The sequence below is a fragment of the Astyanax mexicanus genome, chromosome 11, assembly GCF_023375975.1.
Source record: "Astyanax mexicanus isolate ESR-SI-001 chromosome 11, AstMex3_surface, whole genome shotgun sequence".
NCBI classification, from domain to species: Eukaryota; Metazoa; Chordata; class Actinopteri; order Characiformes; family Acestrorhamphidae; genus Astyanax; species Astyanax mexicanus.
Window position 1 is genome coordinate 8,203,368 of NC_064418.1, and position 16,095 is coordinate 8,219,462.

General features: G+C 37.6%; 2 protein-coding genes and 2 non-coding genes across 27 annotated transcripts in view; all 4 read right to left on the bottom strand.

The window, feature by feature from the left end:
- The window catches only part of clasp1a (cytoplasmic linker associated protein 1a), a 79,468-nt gene extending 69,178 nt beyond the window's left edge, over positions 1-10,290 (bottom strand). For 16 of the 24 annotated variants that reach the window (XM_049484634.1, XM_049484639.1, XM_049484636.1 and 13 more), the window contains exons 1-2: positions 7,490-7,510; positions 6,688-7,302 (exon numbers count right to left, since the gene is read on the bottom strand). In XM_049484634.1, coding sequence (XP_049340591.1) covers positions 6,688-6,882 — 195 coding nt within the window. In that variant the 5' untranslated portion in view covers positions 6,883-7,302; positions 7,490-7,510. Of the gene's footprint in view, positions 1-6,687; positions 7,303-7,489; positions 7,511-10,159 lie in introns of those variants that run through there. The other 8 variants (XM_049484647.1, XM_049484646.1, XM_049484648.1 and 5 more) reach the window with 2 other exon arrangements.
- An 868-nt stretch (positions 10,291-11,158) lies between these two features.
- nifk (nucleolar protein interacting with the FHA domain of MKI67) lies at positions 11,159-15,791 on the bottom strand. Its single transcript, XM_007243584.4, has 6 exons — positions 15,286-15,791; positions 14,339-14,461; positions 13,789-13,897; positions 13,461-13,672; positions 13,299-13,358; positions 11,159-12,414 (listed from the first exon to the last, which is right to left on the bottom strand). Exons 1-6 carry the CDS (start codon positions 15,397-15,399, stop codon positions 12,214-12,216), a joined length of 819 nt encoding a protein of 272 aa, XP_007243646.2. The 5' UTR covers positions 15,400-15,791; the 3' UTR covers positions 11,159-12,213.
- Positions 13,109-13,235, bottom strand: LOC125805075 (small nucleolar RNA ACA64). The gene has a single exon (XR_007441353.1). It is a non-coding gene; the product is annotated as a small nucleolar RNA ACA64 (small nucleolar RNA).
- Positions 13,982-14,108, bottom strand: LOC125805074 (small nucleolar RNA ACA64). Its single transcript, XR_007441352.1, has one exon. It is a non-coding gene; the product is annotated as a small nucleolar RNA ACA64 (small nucleolar RNA).
- Positions 15,792-16,095: the final 304 nt, after the last annotated feature.

The following is a 16,095-nucleotide window of genomic DNA, read 5'->3' on the forward strand; positions in this document are numbered from 1 at the left end:
GCAGTCTTGAGGCTAACTTCACGCCACTGCAATTCTGTTGCGAAACGAAATGACAACAAATTCACATCAGATCAAGGCACAAGGAATTTTGCACAAAGGACTCATTGTTCGCAGTACAAATGCATAATGTAAACATCAGTAAAAGTGTAGTAAGAGGCCTTGATAAACTGCACAATGTGTTCAAATGTCCAGGAGACAAATTTGACCAAACTATAAAAATGCGTGATTAATAAGTGTATTTATTAAAAAAATCTATTTCAAATATTCATATAGCAATTATATAACAAGCCAAACATCTAGCATTTTAATAAGCCGTTCAATACATTTACAGTTTTAAGCAGACACTTCAGTTCTACAATAGCATACCAAAGACAACCAGTGGAGACCTGACAAAAGTAGGAGACTTCATTAGAAGGCTTTAAATAATGGGGAGCATTGACCGAACACAATGACAGAACAGACATGGCTCGAGTGGGAGAAAAGAATGGTTGAGGGGAAAAATGGAGATGAAGTGCATGTGCATTAACTAACTCGTCTGTGTTCCTCACAAAGATGACAGAGAAGCTACATTTAGAGCTCTACACAGAACCCTCTTCTGACAAGCAATCTTTAGTGGATTTTATGTAATAGCACCTTAATGGAACTGGTTTAACATATCTGAGGTATTGCTGGGAGATTTTTTAATTGAATTAAAATGACAAATGTACAGTTTTATGTGACTTTCAAAATAAGGTAATCAATATTGTAAATCTTTGCATATGTAACTCGCCAGAGGTGTTTTAAACACTCAAAATGCCCATGCACAGTGTTTCTGCACATACCCAACAACTGTCAAACAAACAGTACAAGACAGTGCAACCTGCCAATTTCCCACTTGCTCTTCACTGCTATCATAATTAATAGGAATTTCCAACAGAACTGATACAAAAGAAGCTGTGCACTCGCCATAGTCAGATGCCAATCAGCATGAGCTAAGCATGGCATGATGAGTAACAGTTGGGCAGGAATCCAAGTAATGTAACATATACACCCCTATTGAATAGTAGGGGTGTAATGGAACATATAATTGTACCAAACTGTTGTCACAAATCTTTGCACACAATCCCACAGAGTATACATGTTAAGCATGTAAATATACAAGGCCTTACCATGACCTGTGTACAATCACACCTCTATAAAACACAAATTTAAAATATGACTAGAGGGGTCTACATCACCAAAAAGCAATTGATGCTACTTATATTTAGCAAATAAGTACTAAAAAATACAAAAACAGGGATTTAAAAAGAGCTTATAACTATTAGAAATCAGCTGTTCCACTGTCTGGTAAATAATTAACAAGTAAAGAACTTTATATGAAAAAAAGAAAAAAAAAGAAAAAGCCAACATGGCCAGGTCAGACCATCCTTACATTTTCAGCCAAAAAGCAAATCAAAAGATAGGTAAAGAAGACTCCAACAATTCTAGAATATTATCACAGAACCTTCTGGTAGCTCTTGTAACTGTTAATAATGTCAGGGTACATGCATATGCTATTTAAAAGAAACAAAACTAGTTTGATTTTCATTTCTGCAGCAGAGCCTGAAAAGCTCTGCCTCAAAGATCCACTCTGAATACTGAGGAAACATTTAGAACATCCATATACAACAATGATTGTTAAGCCTCAGACAGCTGAAAGAATTCTGCATGGAGGAGTGGGTAAATCTTTTCAGAGATTGGTAGATAGTTATAAGAAATGTATAATTAACATATTAAACATATGTGTAAATGTTATATGTTTCTTTTTTGAAGTTGTGGGGTTTTTAATCTTTTTTTAATGTGTGATTTTTTTCACATGACTTTAGATCCAGGAAAACAGTTCATAAAAAGAAACAAGTCCCTTCGTTCATGATTAACAGCAAAGTGTACACACAAGCTAAACAACAACCAAAATGAAAATACACCCCTGCACATCTGCACTGGAATAAAAAAAAGCCATGCTGTGCAAGACATTACAATGAAGTGTGCAAATTAAAAATTACACTGAACAGATTGGGCATAAAATATTGTGTCCTTAATTGTTTAACTGCATAATTTTCATACTGTTTTATTAAATCATGCGTCTAGATGAAGGGTGAGGTCGTTTTTTAGGTGTGTACCACATCTGGCGTGGTAAAAACTCTTCTGCAGGTAGAGTTATCTGATCTCAGTCATTTCTCACAATCTACTAGAAACAGGAGGTAATTAGTTAAGGCGTGCCTAAAACCAACGGGACATTTTTGACTGGGTGTAGACCAACAGGTTTAGCTTCCTTGGCATGTCAAATGACCACAGTAAGTTTCTGGATGAGCCAAATTTTTGTATCTGGGCCAAGCTGCTTAATCAGTAGTATTCTGGCAATGTGTGTCATTTAGACACCCAAATGCCTCATGAGCCAATGAAGTTTTAATTAAAATTATCATTCATTTGAATTATACTATAGTAATAATTAGGCCCATGCATATTAGGCCTTGGTTTGTTAGTTGTGAGATATAATCCATTCCTTTTGAGTTGGGTTACCAATTTGTATATCAAAATAGTCCCAAAGCATAACATTAGAAATTATTTGTCTAATGTTTGCTGTGTTTATTGTATTTATTGTAGTTTTTTTAGAGCTATGCTGTGCAATTTCTAGTATATTTGCACTTTGTTGTCTTTATTGTATTGTTTCTTCCATGCACAATTATTTTAGAAAAACCTAAATTTCATTGCACTGTACTTGTACTTGTATTGGAATGACAATAAAAGCCTGACTTGACTTGGCTTGCTGGCCCATAGTACCATATAAATAAATATAATCACAATAATGTTTGTCTATATATTATATAGATTTAATTTTTGTCAGTCAAACTGTGGCTTTCAGATGAACTATACAGACACATTAAACCTGCAGTGGAATCAGACAGCACAGCTCTTACTAACACACAACATCTCTCCTGTTCCACTCCTTAAGCATCCCATCCTCCCCTGCTTCCTACATCACAGCATCATGGCGCTCTCCTGCTGCCAGCATGGCTCCACACTCATCACATACTGATCAGACATCGGTCGAGACCGTTCTGCGCATGCACAAGCTACAATCTACACAGACACACACACACACATGCACACACATACCTCCAAACATCACTGACCGCCAGCGTGAGACACACACGGATTTGGCTTTAGTGCCCCACCATAACACCTAGTGTTTTATAGCCATACTAACAAACTAACAATAAAGAAGTCAATTAAAAGTGACAATAGTGAGGAATGCAGAAAAGTCCAATAAATGGTGTCCTGACATTCCACCCACCCCCCATCACTACATTTACAACAGCCCTTTTTAAGGCCAGGTATCGAAATGATTCGGTACAACAGAGTACTAAAAGATCTAAAAATAACCCTTATTATGCTTATTTTCGATACTTTGCATGGAACGCACATAAACATGCCAAGTGTGGAGAGCAAGCACAGTGAGGTGAACATGTTATAGTGCTTTAAATTCTAAATCTACTTTGAAAGGTTCATCCACACTTTATTTAAAAGAGGTGTGTGCCTTCTGTTCCTGCTTTTGATTTTGAGGTAAATTACAGAGCCTAAAGTGTCCAGAATGCTCTATTCTCCTTGTGTGGGCTTGCTTGATTAGGTTTTAGTATAATCAGTATTAATATAAGCTTTTGTTTAAACCTAAATATTTAACTAACCATTAATAAACACTAAAGGAACGTGGGCACTGTTTGATATTTGCACAGTAAAAAAAAAAAAAAACTCACATATAACACTTATAGTTAAATAGTTACCAAAATTACAGAAATTATTGTGAATAAAAATTCTGGAGCAGATATTGTCCACACCATGCGCCATAAACATTCTCATTGATTTTGTTCCAAAAAGGTCCAAAACTAGTGTCTAGGTATGAAGAGCTACATTTTCGAGACATGCAAACTTTATAGAGAACTTAAGGCCTGAGACAAAATCAGCAAAAGCAGTGTGTAATATTGCATCACACGCAATAATACTGTTAAAATATACAACATCAAAGAAAATTGACATTGCACAAAACATTGCACGTCCTGTAACGTGGCCATGCCATGTGTGTATATTGCGATATCAATGCTGAAAAGATATATTGTGCAGTCATGGAACAGTCAGAATTTGTTAAGCTCAGACTTGTGCATCTTTTATTTGCAGGGTTTAGCATGAAGACTGGAAGTTCAGCACATTGTTGTCAGCTAAGCAGACTTTGAAAATAAATGCTTCACTACAGCTCATGCAGCTCCAGCCTGAGCTGAACCCAATCAAAAGCAGCCAAAAGGCAGAATCAGACGGCTGCCCGCCACAGCAGAGGCATTGCCCTGCCTAATGCCGCACTGATGCCAAGGGTGGGAGTGAGGGAAGGACAGAGAAAGCCTCCATGCCCACAGCACAGCATATTTCCTCTTTAATCTGCTTAAAGGCAAAATATTCTGCTGCTGCGGGTGAGGTGAAATGCAGCGTCACTGTTTAATGTTGGCAGGTCTGAATCGATTTTTGCCATTTGTGTATCGATTAATAATCATCCATGTCCAAATCGAGATGTATCTAAGAATAGAAAATATCCCCACCACTATAATATATATTTTTTTCAATCATTTGAGGTTGAATCAACGAATAAAGATAACCTGATAACCTGCACAGTGTCTAAAAGCCGGGTACTGTTCAGACTTACGCACTGCATAAACAATTTGAAGACTGGAGACTCACCTGTAGTTTCTCAGACGAGAAACACCAATTAATTTAACTAAGCAACAGATGTGTATTCCATGTCTGATAGAATACATTGTTTATACAACACACACATTACTATTATTATTACTATGCACAATGGGATTGTTATAAGGATCTCAGACACTTTGCCTAAAGTCAAATTTTGATGGCTAGAGGATTGGTTCATAGCATATCCAAACATCAGGCGGATCTTGTGGGGTTTCCTGGTAGACTGTGATCAGATACCAAAATCTCTCCAAGGGAGCGCAACAGATAAAAAGACAACAGGGTCGCTCACTTTTGCAAAATATACCTCACAAAACACAGGACTTCAGATACCAAGTGCCATACACCACACAGGGCATCACAAATAGGACCTACTCAATATTATTAAGGTGGTGCAAATGTTATGGCTGATGGGTGTATGTATGTGTTTTCTGTAAATCAGAGTGACTTCATTCCCAGACACTGGCAATGATGAATTGCTTTTCTGTCCAACTCTACAAATCCAACAAATCTAAGCTTAAAATCAATAGGCCTCTTCTCTGAAACAATTCCCCAGATATTAAGCTTCACTCCAAAACTAAAGCTAACAAGAGAAAAGGACACATCGAATTATAAAACAATGGCTACTGCACACTGATTATGTTAACCAAATCAGAGAGCTGGCTCTGGCCTCGTCAGGCAGATAACCCTCTGTACTCACACAGGCCAGGATTTTGTTCATTACAGCTTAAATGAGGGCAAAGAAATGAATGAGATGAGAAGTGCTCCACTGATGGCTTCCAGTCCAGTGATCGCTTCAAAAGCCTGCCAAAATCAGAGACTCAGCTGACCACAAGCCCTTTAACTATCTCTAAGGGCTGACAGTTTATTTTCACTCTCTCTAAAGCTTTTCTCAAACACCAAACACCAAAACAACTTCTTTTTGTGCCCGTTATCTTGGTGTTCCCATCTCCTGATAACAACAAAGCAGAAGCAAAACACTTTTAGGAGAATTGTTAGGGAGCAGTTGGATAGGACCTATTGTTTGGCCATGTTGCTCTAAGGTTTTAAGGACTGAGGGACGAGGCCATTAAGATAAAAATGCATCCTGACCTTACACATGCTGAATTAACCCTTTTATGAAGACGCAATCAAAAATGATGTTATAGCTTATGGTGAGGGAATATGTGGTTGACAATTATCAGTCTCTCAATATCAGTGTGGCCTGGCCTGTGTTTAAAAGAGAAAGTGCCCTGACGTTGTTTCTAAGATAAATTCTGGCATTAATCCCAGACAATAGCTCCATTAATTAGAGCAGACATTACAGCAGCAGCCAGCAGCCAGCATGACCCTGCACTAAGAGATATCTTACCGACACATACAGAGAATGGACCCAATATTAAAAACTAATGGTGTCAGTCAATAAAAAAAACAGCTATCGGCTGTGTGTGTGTTGGTGCATTTGTGCCAATGCATCACCAGGCTCTGTCAATTTTGTCACATGATTAATTTGCGATAACATATATTTTGTATTAAATTTAACACATTAAAAATAACACAACACAGTGTTTTCTTAGCTAGTTATGAACATGCATTTTTATCCTTTTTCTTATCTGCTGTCATGCAAAATATTCTAAACATCCTACAAGGGACCTACTTGTGTGCAGTGGCCTTACTACAAAACAAATAATATTAATTGCTAAGCCTGAAGCAATTCTAAATGGTCAGTGACACAATGAAGGCTCATGCTTTGTGGCTGAATATGAAACAAATCAACATGAATAAGTACAAATTCACTGTGACCTCAAAAAGCCTGCAACATCTGAGGTAAATGCACTTCAATCAATCAATCCCAGGATTGACCTTTGCACATTTCACAAAAATAGTGTGTGTGCGCAGTAACATCCTCACACCAGCAGCATTAAAAAATTACAATGGTTTTAACTGCATTCTTACCTTAAAGTGGCTGGAGTTGACCCACAAGGTGGCAAGGCCATCCACCATTTTATCTAGAGCAGTCTGGTCCTGCTCTAGGTCATGGGACTTGTCCTTATCGCTGATGTAGTCGATGAGCTCCTGACCCACCTGCAGCCTGCGGCCAACATCTTTCTGTAGCACCTGTGTCAAACAGTACTCCATATTGGGCTCCATGGTCTAATCCGTTCTACCACCACCTCAGAGGTAGTGGAGGGGAAAAAAACTGAACAAGACCTTAATCGTGGTCGTCTGACGCCACCACTCCAAAAAAACACAAAGAACAAAAAAAGGAACTCAAAAAATGCTTAATATCCTATTTGAGGGCCAGATCCTACTGACACCACAGGCGAACAAGAGGCAGAGCCTTGGGGATGTAGGCTTGGGAATGGCAGCAATGCACCATATGTGCCCCAACAACAGCTGATGTGGACAGCAAACTCTCCTTTCCTTCTTTCTCTAAGACCCAGCCAGAGAGCTACCAACAGCAAAACCGTCGAGCCCGGGAGCAGCATTGAGTGTGGTAACTAGAGCTGGAGAGGGAGGGTCTGGTGGAACATTGCTTCATAATTCAGTAGTCCTTTGTTGCTGTGCTGCCTACAGTCAATAGAACAAAAAGAAAAGTTAGCTTCGGGCAGATCAGTGGATCAGTGGAGGTTAACAACCAGAGTGCATGATAGGACAGTGACATACAGTGGGTGCTCTTCAAATTAAAAAAATATATATGTTGGATACATCATTATAAAAAGGCTTTTGGAGAAAATACAATATAAACATCACAAACCTTCTTACAATGTTGTTATGCCCAAATTTGGCACTCTATTATTAAACATTTGGGTCTAACCATGATCTTCATTGGCTCATTTCTGACATTGAAAATAAGGATTAGACCAAAGAATATTGTCTACAGCTAGGCCTTATCCCTGTCTGTGAACTGAACCACACAGATTCTTAATTGTTTGGGATTTGTTTGAAAGCAGTACAGCCTTTAACAAACCTTCACTAGGACTACCGTAAAACAAGAAAAAATAAATAAACAGTGACATTTACACCTCCCCTATAATCACAGTAGTCTAGACTTCAGACACATTGTTGCCAATCATCCTCTTAGGGAGCTACCTTCCTGCAGGTTTCAACTCCAACCCAAATCTACCAACACATCCAGTCAAGGTCTTCTAAAGGTAGTAATTAGTTGGATCAGGTGAGGTGGATTAAGGTTGGATCCAAAGCTTAAAGGAAGGTTGCTCTCCATGCCTATTCTACGCTTTTCCTTCAATTTAAGCCTGACTGTGTATCTAACTGCTACAGCAGGCAGTCGAACAGCAGAGGCTAGCTAACCTAAACACAATAAAAAACAGACCGAAACAACGTCAGAAAACCTAGTTAGCTAGACACTTATTAAATTAGTCAATAAATACAATTGTCTTCAATAATCCGTCCCAGGAGGGCAGAACCTCAGTGCAACTATGAACTGGCTTACACTAACATAGGTTACCGCTGCTAATAAATCACTTAAAACATCTAATTATCGGTTAGATATCCATTGTGTTTTGTCTTTTTACACTGCTTATACACATATTTTACCTGCTTACTTAACTCTAACCTATCTACCTTAGAACAGGCTAGTCAGCCTTAACCCAAACACAAAAAAGACAAAAAACAAAACAAAACCCTAAAGAGACATGGACTTTCTAACAAAGGTAAAACAACAAGTTATTCACTAAAAAGCAACCAATGCTAAAAAATCAGAATAACTAAAACTAAAAACTGTTCTCCTTTTATTGGTTAGCTAGCTATTGTTTTTTGCCTGTTTACACTGCTTATATACACTTCTTCTTAGAGGCTGACTGGCTATCTATCCATGTAACCTACCTGCTCCAGCAGGCAGTCAAACAGCAGAGTCTATCTTATCTAACCCAGAACACTAACCTAGCGTTAAATTATTCACTAAATACATTTTTTATTTTTTTTGTGTCTAAATAATCTGTCCCAGGAGGGCTGCACCCGAGTGCTAGCCAAGCACTGGCTTACACTAACACTTAAACCAGTTAACTAGCCACCAAAGCTTTGAAATCAGAACACTAGCTAGTAGCTAGTGAGCACTTCTTATTGGTTAGCTGGCTATTGTTTTACACGTTTACACTGCTTATATATTACACGTATTTACCTGCTTGCTTTACTCTCTAACGTTAACTCTATTTCCCCCCATGTTTCTCCTTAATTTCGAGGTTGAATGGCTATACATCTACCTAACCTACCTGCTACAGCAGGCAGTCAAACAGCAGAGGCTAGCTTAGCTAACCCAGAACACTAACCTAACATTGAGCTATTCACTAAATACACTTCTTATTCTTTTTTTAGCTAAATAATCTGTCCCAGGAGGGCAGCACCTGAGTGCTAGCCAAACACTGGCTTACATTAACACTTAACCCAGTTAACTAGCCTCCAATGCTAAGAAGGCAGAACATTAGCTAGTGAGCACTAAAATTTGTTTTTATCGGTTTATACTGCTTATATATACACGCATTTTTTACCTGCTTGCATGACTTTAACCTATTTAACGCCACTGGCAATCTAACCTAGCAGCTACAGCAGGCAGACAGTCAAACAGCAGAAGCTAGCTTAGCTTAGCTAACCCAAACACAATAAAAACCAAAAGAACAAAACAAAAATCTTAAAAGACATGCAAGCTAGCTAGCTAATGACTTTCTTACGCGGTTTGAACAGCAAGTTAGACACTTATCTAGAGGCTAAGCAGTAAAGTTACATTTGAACGGAAATACTACAGTAACGTTTAAAATCTAGTTAAGCTCTTATTTTAGCTAAGCTAGCTAACAGTGTAATCTCTGCATTGTGTCCTGGTGCGTCTTGTCATCGCCCCGTTAGCGTTAGCTAGTTAGCTAGCTAGCCGGCGGCTAAGAGCTTTAAGCTACTACAAAACATTTAACGTTACTGATCTGTCCCTGAGAGAGAAATAAATAAAGATAATTATTAGAAATACACTGTATAACCCGCACGTAATCACCAGCTAGTTAATCTAGCTATGTCAGAAATGTTTCAGGTGTTTGTATGTAACGTTATGTGTGAGTGTCTGTGTACTAGAGACGGGTAGTCCAAATCCAGAAAATATAAATCCATCCCAATGTTTTGTTCCGACTGTATACAAAGCACGGCTTAAGAAACCCAGTCGCCCAGGCCGTTGGAGGCAAATTCTGTCATGTATTTTTACTTTCCGGACCTGGATTCCCAGCCTCTAATGTGTATATGTGTGTTTGTACTGAAGCTAGCTACATCTGACAGCAGCTCTGCCGAATTCATTGATTACTCCCGAAGCTAAGGGCTACTAGGTTAGCTCAATTACAAACACAGATTAAACCAACCCGCTAAATATTCTCCCACACACCGCAAACAAGCGACAAGACCGTTAGAAAAAAATCACAACCTCTCCACTCACCCCGAAAACGCCTGTTTATCACGCAAACCAGACACGTTTCAGACACAGAAGAATAAGAGCAGCATGGATGAGCACCTCCGCTCAGAGCACTGTGTGGACAATGACGGGCCCACTGTCTGCGCATGCGCGGAGCAACAGCATATTTACTGTATAATCATCACTACAGCAGATGCATGTATTGATTATAAACATGCTATCGTGATGACTGTACAGTGCATGCGCTGTAGTGATGATTATAAACATGCTATAGTGATGACTGTATAGTGAATGTGCAGTAGTGATTATTATAAATGTGCTGTAGTGATGATTGTAAATGTTCTGTAGTGATTATTGTAAATGTGCTGTAGTGATCATTATAAATCTGGTGTAATGTTGACTGTAAAGTAAACCTGCTGTTGTGATGACTGTAGAGTAGATCTATTCTGGAGATGAATTTAAATCTGTTGTAGTGATGATTATAAATGTGCTGTAATAATGATTGTGCAGTAAATCTACTCTAGAGATGATTATAAACCTGCTCAAGTGATGATTTTAAATGTGCTGTAGTGATGACTGTACAGTAAATCTACCGTAGTGGTGATTATGAATGAGCTAGAGTGATTTATGTGTTTTATTTGTACGATTAATAGTTTTTGCGCTTGAAATGTCTTTGTTAGAAGACTGGAACTATTAAAATGACGTTGGCGCCCCCTTGTGGCTGTTTTAAGAGACTTCGTGTTCCTCAAGTTTGTAAAATATGGTAATTCACTACGGTAATAAAATGTAATAAAAAATCTTAGATGCCTCTGTAATGCAAATTAAACAAATGTCCTATTTTACATTACGTTAGTCATTTTTCACAGTTAAACTGTTCGCAATTTATTCGCCCAAGAGTAGCTAGTTAACTGGTTTGCCAAAACATTGGTGCCAAACATTTATATAACTATTAATACTTAATGGAAGCCTGTCACGCAAAAGTTTGCGCTCCAATTCAAACCACAAAATTTTGACACCAGAAAATTACATTTTACTCAAAGTAATTCAACACTTTATTGGTTAAATTCCAAGGCATTTTAACAAGACAAATGATCCCTTTAAAACGAGGCACTGCAAAACAAAATGATGGTAACTCGACGGACGGGCACAAATGGGTAAGATTAATTAAAATTAATTCCATAATTCAGTGGAAAAGCATCAGTATTGTACAGACATTTTCAGCAGCAACTGAAATTCATGCATTTCTATTCAACACTGCATTTCGTTACCCTATCCTGTTTGTTTGTGCTCATAAGCCAACATATTGTGACAATTGTAAGATGGCGCTACCAACTAACTACCTCAAGCTACTGTGTTTACAGTGTTTTTAATAAACTATCTGTGCACTTTTAAAGCTCTCAGTGCCTTTTTTTAAATGTCGAGACACTCAAATCTACCAATGAAGTGCGGAGCTACTTAATGAGCTTGTTGTTAATGGTGTAAAAATAGGGAACTTTGGCTAAAAGTGCTGTATTTCAGAGGTGGGCTATTCAACAAATGTTTGTACTCGATATCATGTTTCACTACAAACCAAGTCCACTTCAGACTTCTCCTGCATAACTTTATTAACAGGTATATATTTAACAACCATTCGGACACAAGCACAATTTTTGCTTTTCCATATTTGTGATTTATCCCTCATTCTACTGCTGTGGAGCAAAATTATTTAGGGAAGAAAACTCACACACATTTTATTCAGGTGATACATAGTCCTGTGTGTATTATACAGCTCAACATGACTCTGTAAAGCTCTAGTCTGCTTTACACAAAGCAAAGCAACTAAATGCTAAACCACAGCCAGAACAGAGCCACACATATATATAACATCTGCATTACAAGCAAATGTAATGCACAATATATGCACAAATGCTGAAACAGTTCCTCAAGTCTCAATGAGGGCATCAGCTGTGCGTTTTCTCTATCTGTCCATCTGTGTGATGAACTGAGAAAGTCTTATATACAAATCATGAAAGCTTAGTAGTTTAGGAAGATGTTTCTCCCCAAAGAACTAATACAGTCCTAAAGAACAGAAGAGAGGTTCAACCCTCCACATCATCCGATGCTCCCTCTGCTTCTGCCTGTTCCTCTTCTTCCTCCTCAGTGTCCTCTTCACAGCCTTCAACATCTTCACTCTTCACCGACTGTGTTTTGAGGACAATCTCATCATCAACGTCATCATCCTCTACTCTTATTGACTTTCTTCTCTCCAGGATTGAAGGGGTACATACTGGGGTGGCGTCCTGTAAAACAGACAAATCATTAATCAAATATTCTGCTGAACTGTTACAAATTAAATCCAATATTTCTGATAATTTTATGACCTAAACAATGCCATATTACATGTATTTGAGGAACAATACACACAATCCAATTAGTCATGCACCGATGTATTTATTTTCATTCGGTGTCATTTTATTCTGATTTTCCTAACTTTACATTTTCTTTTGCCAGTATAATTTGTTATACAAATTAAATATAATTTAATTTAAATTGTTATACAGAGTCCTGATCTGAGACTTTGGGAAATAAAAAAAAAATCAATCATGACCTTTACTAGGATTAATTATTGATGGTAATTCTGGTTATGTTTCATTTGTGAGACATTTTTTGTTTATTTAAGAAGAGATGGATATTTAAATGGAAAGAAAAAATAAATACAGCTATGTAGTTAAGGTTTATTTTGTGACAAATTACTGTATTGATTGTTATTACATCTGTGTAATTCAACATGGAACAATGGCAGACAGTGCATTTGTTTATAGCTGTAGTAAATATCTGGGAAATGTAGGTGATACTGCACCTTCAGAGCGGTTTGGTTCAAACTTAAAGGTAAACCAAAGATCAATTTAACCAGACTTAAAAATGAAGGTGTTAAAAACACCATAATATGCTAACATACATAATGACAGGATAAGTAGGAACACATAAGCAGTAGGGTGTAGGCACATGGGTTTCATTGTGCAGCTATATAAGCTGACAATAAGCTAAATGTACCAATTTTATGTTGGCACAGTTATCTTACTCCAGAAAACTAAGACAACTGGAGTAATTTTCAGACTGTGCCTTGAAATATGTTTCTTTACATCATTAAACATCTCTATAATTGTTCCACATCAGAGCTCACCTCACTACAGACTGATGTGTCAGCACCTGACTGAGCTTTCTTCGCAGGAACTTGAGCTGCCTGTAAAAGAACAGAACAAAAAGTGTAGCAGCATTATTGATTTAGTCCAACACGCAAAATATACGAAATGTTATAAGACATATAGAAAACAAGAAAACTTACGAATCCTGGAAAGTCATAGTCAATGCCCTTCTCTGCCAGTCTCTTGCGAAGCTTGGATTCTTTTCTTAGAAGTTTCCCTGTAACTTTCTTCAGATCTTCTGAGCTGTGACTTTTATTGTACCGTGCAACTGCAGGAAGTCTGGGCTTTTTAAAAATCCTCTGAGAACCAACAAAAAGTTTTTCATGGACCTTCTCTGGAGGAATCAGGTGACCTGTTCAAAATATTATATTATAAGTAAACAAGACATTTTAACACTGGCATTATACTGCACCACCGTAACAAAGAAAAAAACAAAAAAAACAAATTAAATTAATTTACTTTACTCACATTTGATCAGCCTCTCCCCAATAAGGTAGTTGTTCATGGTCTCAGCCACAATCTTGGCAACCTCATCACAGTCAAACTCCACAAAGGCATAGCCTTTACTCCGGCCAGTCTAAGAATGAAAAAGAGCAAGATCAGTCAAAATTATTTAATCAATTGTGATTGACACAGCTGCAGAAACATCCACAGCTTTTTAGCCTGTAGGCACATGGGTTTCATTGCACAGCTATATCATCTGGCAATAAGCTAAATGTACCACGTTTCTGTTGGCACAATTATCTTACCCACAGCAACGGCCATGCTGAAGGTAATTTTCAGAATATGCCTATATCCAGAACCCTACTACTATTTACCTATTCATCTTATTTAACTTCTTTTATCATCTCCTTAGGACACAATAAGGAAATTAAACACATTTACACATTTTATCTCAGTCTGAAATGAATTATTTCTAGAAAACATGACCCTTCATGCATACAATCAAAGTAAATATTACTACAATAAAAATAAATAAATAAAGGAAACCTGTTTGAATTAAAAAAAAAAAGTTCACCTTTTTACTTCTGGACAATCGTAACCTTGTAACTTTGCCAAACTGTGAAAAGTAAGGTCTAAGCTGCGGTTCAGCCAAGGCCTGGGGAATGTGGCCCACATATACCACTCCAGGCTTCAGGGTCTGAGAGGAAAAACAGAACAGGAGGGTTAAACAAGACACATACAATCAAACATAAATGGCTACATAAACTACGGTTAAATACGGTTAGATCCTTAAGGAACTTTTTTGCGGTTAATCCAACCCTAACAAACCTATGGAAGCTGCACAATGAATATTTTTAGAATTTACATGGCTATTGAGACCTCCCACAACACACACACACACACTTTTTGTAATATCTCTATTGTCAGTGTATAGTTTATGACGCACCATAACAGGTAAAGCTACATAAAATGAACAGAAAAAATCTGATTTACACTAAATACTCTGAATTATAACAATTAAAGTTAATACATACAAAATAAATAAGTATGGATGAGTTACATTATTTTGTTTCCTAAAACAAAACCAATATGGCAGATTTTCATATTTGTCCGGTAAAATAATGTTAGTAGGTTGATAAAATGAAAATAAAAATAATTGTTTTAAACAATATAGCCTCAGTAACAATAGAAAACGCATTAAAAGGACAATGCAATAACGACAACACCGTGTCATAGAGAATTAAAACTAATTTTTTGAAGGTCCTGAGAAAGGTTTGTAAGCACTTAACAGGGCTAAAGCTAATTTACCACGTGTTCCACATGTTAAAGTGCATTGAATTTATAATACACGAGGATTAAAGGGAAAAAACAGAAAATCAGTCACACTGGTAGTTTCATCATGACACAAACAGAGCAGATTTAAACATTTTACTGATATCTCACACAGTCCTCACTCATTAACTCTCAGCAATAACACTGCTGCTCTACAGCATGAGGATTAGTAGAGTGTAGCATAGTTACCGCTCTGGGGCGACCCTTCACTTGCTGGATTTTCTTCTGAAACTCGGCGTCCTCCGCGGGGTTCAGGGCGAGCAGCTTCGGGCTGGTCTTGGAGGACTTCTTGCCCTCAGTCATGATTAATATAAACACAGCTCAAATACAGAAAAAAACTATACAACTACACTTACACACACAGCCCGCTGCTTCGCCACCAACCACGTTTCTACTGAGGAAGAACAGCAGCGTAACACATGGCGGAAAACCGGAAATATTTCACAATAAAAGTCCCCCATCGACTCAAATACTGAAATACAGAGACCCCATCTGGAAAGGAGGACTCTGCACAAAGCACTGTCCTCTAAAATCAGCTCATTTGGTCATATACCGTGCCTAGTCAAATAAAATAAGTCGCCACCTGGATTAAACCAAGGATCAATTATGTGGGGTTGGGTTGCTGCAGTTGGTTAGGTCTGGGTTCAGCAACAGTATGTGCTGAAAGAATGAGGTCAGCTGACTACCTGAATATACTGAATATAGACCAGGTTATTCCATCAATGGATTTTTTCTTATAAGAGTTTGGTTTGTTACAAACGGCAGAGATGTAATAATGATACATGGCACTGTCACACATTATAAATATGTGATTTTATGCTGAAATACTTTGTATTATGCTCTTTATTAAACTCTGTTCAGTTAAATAATCTCAGTTCAGTTAAATAATGTTGTCAAATATAAAGCATAGGTTGAGATTTTGGTGTGTTGTTTTAATGATTTGAAAGTAAAACTAATGTGGTGTGCATGTATACTGCTGAACACGTTCTAGTCTGGTTA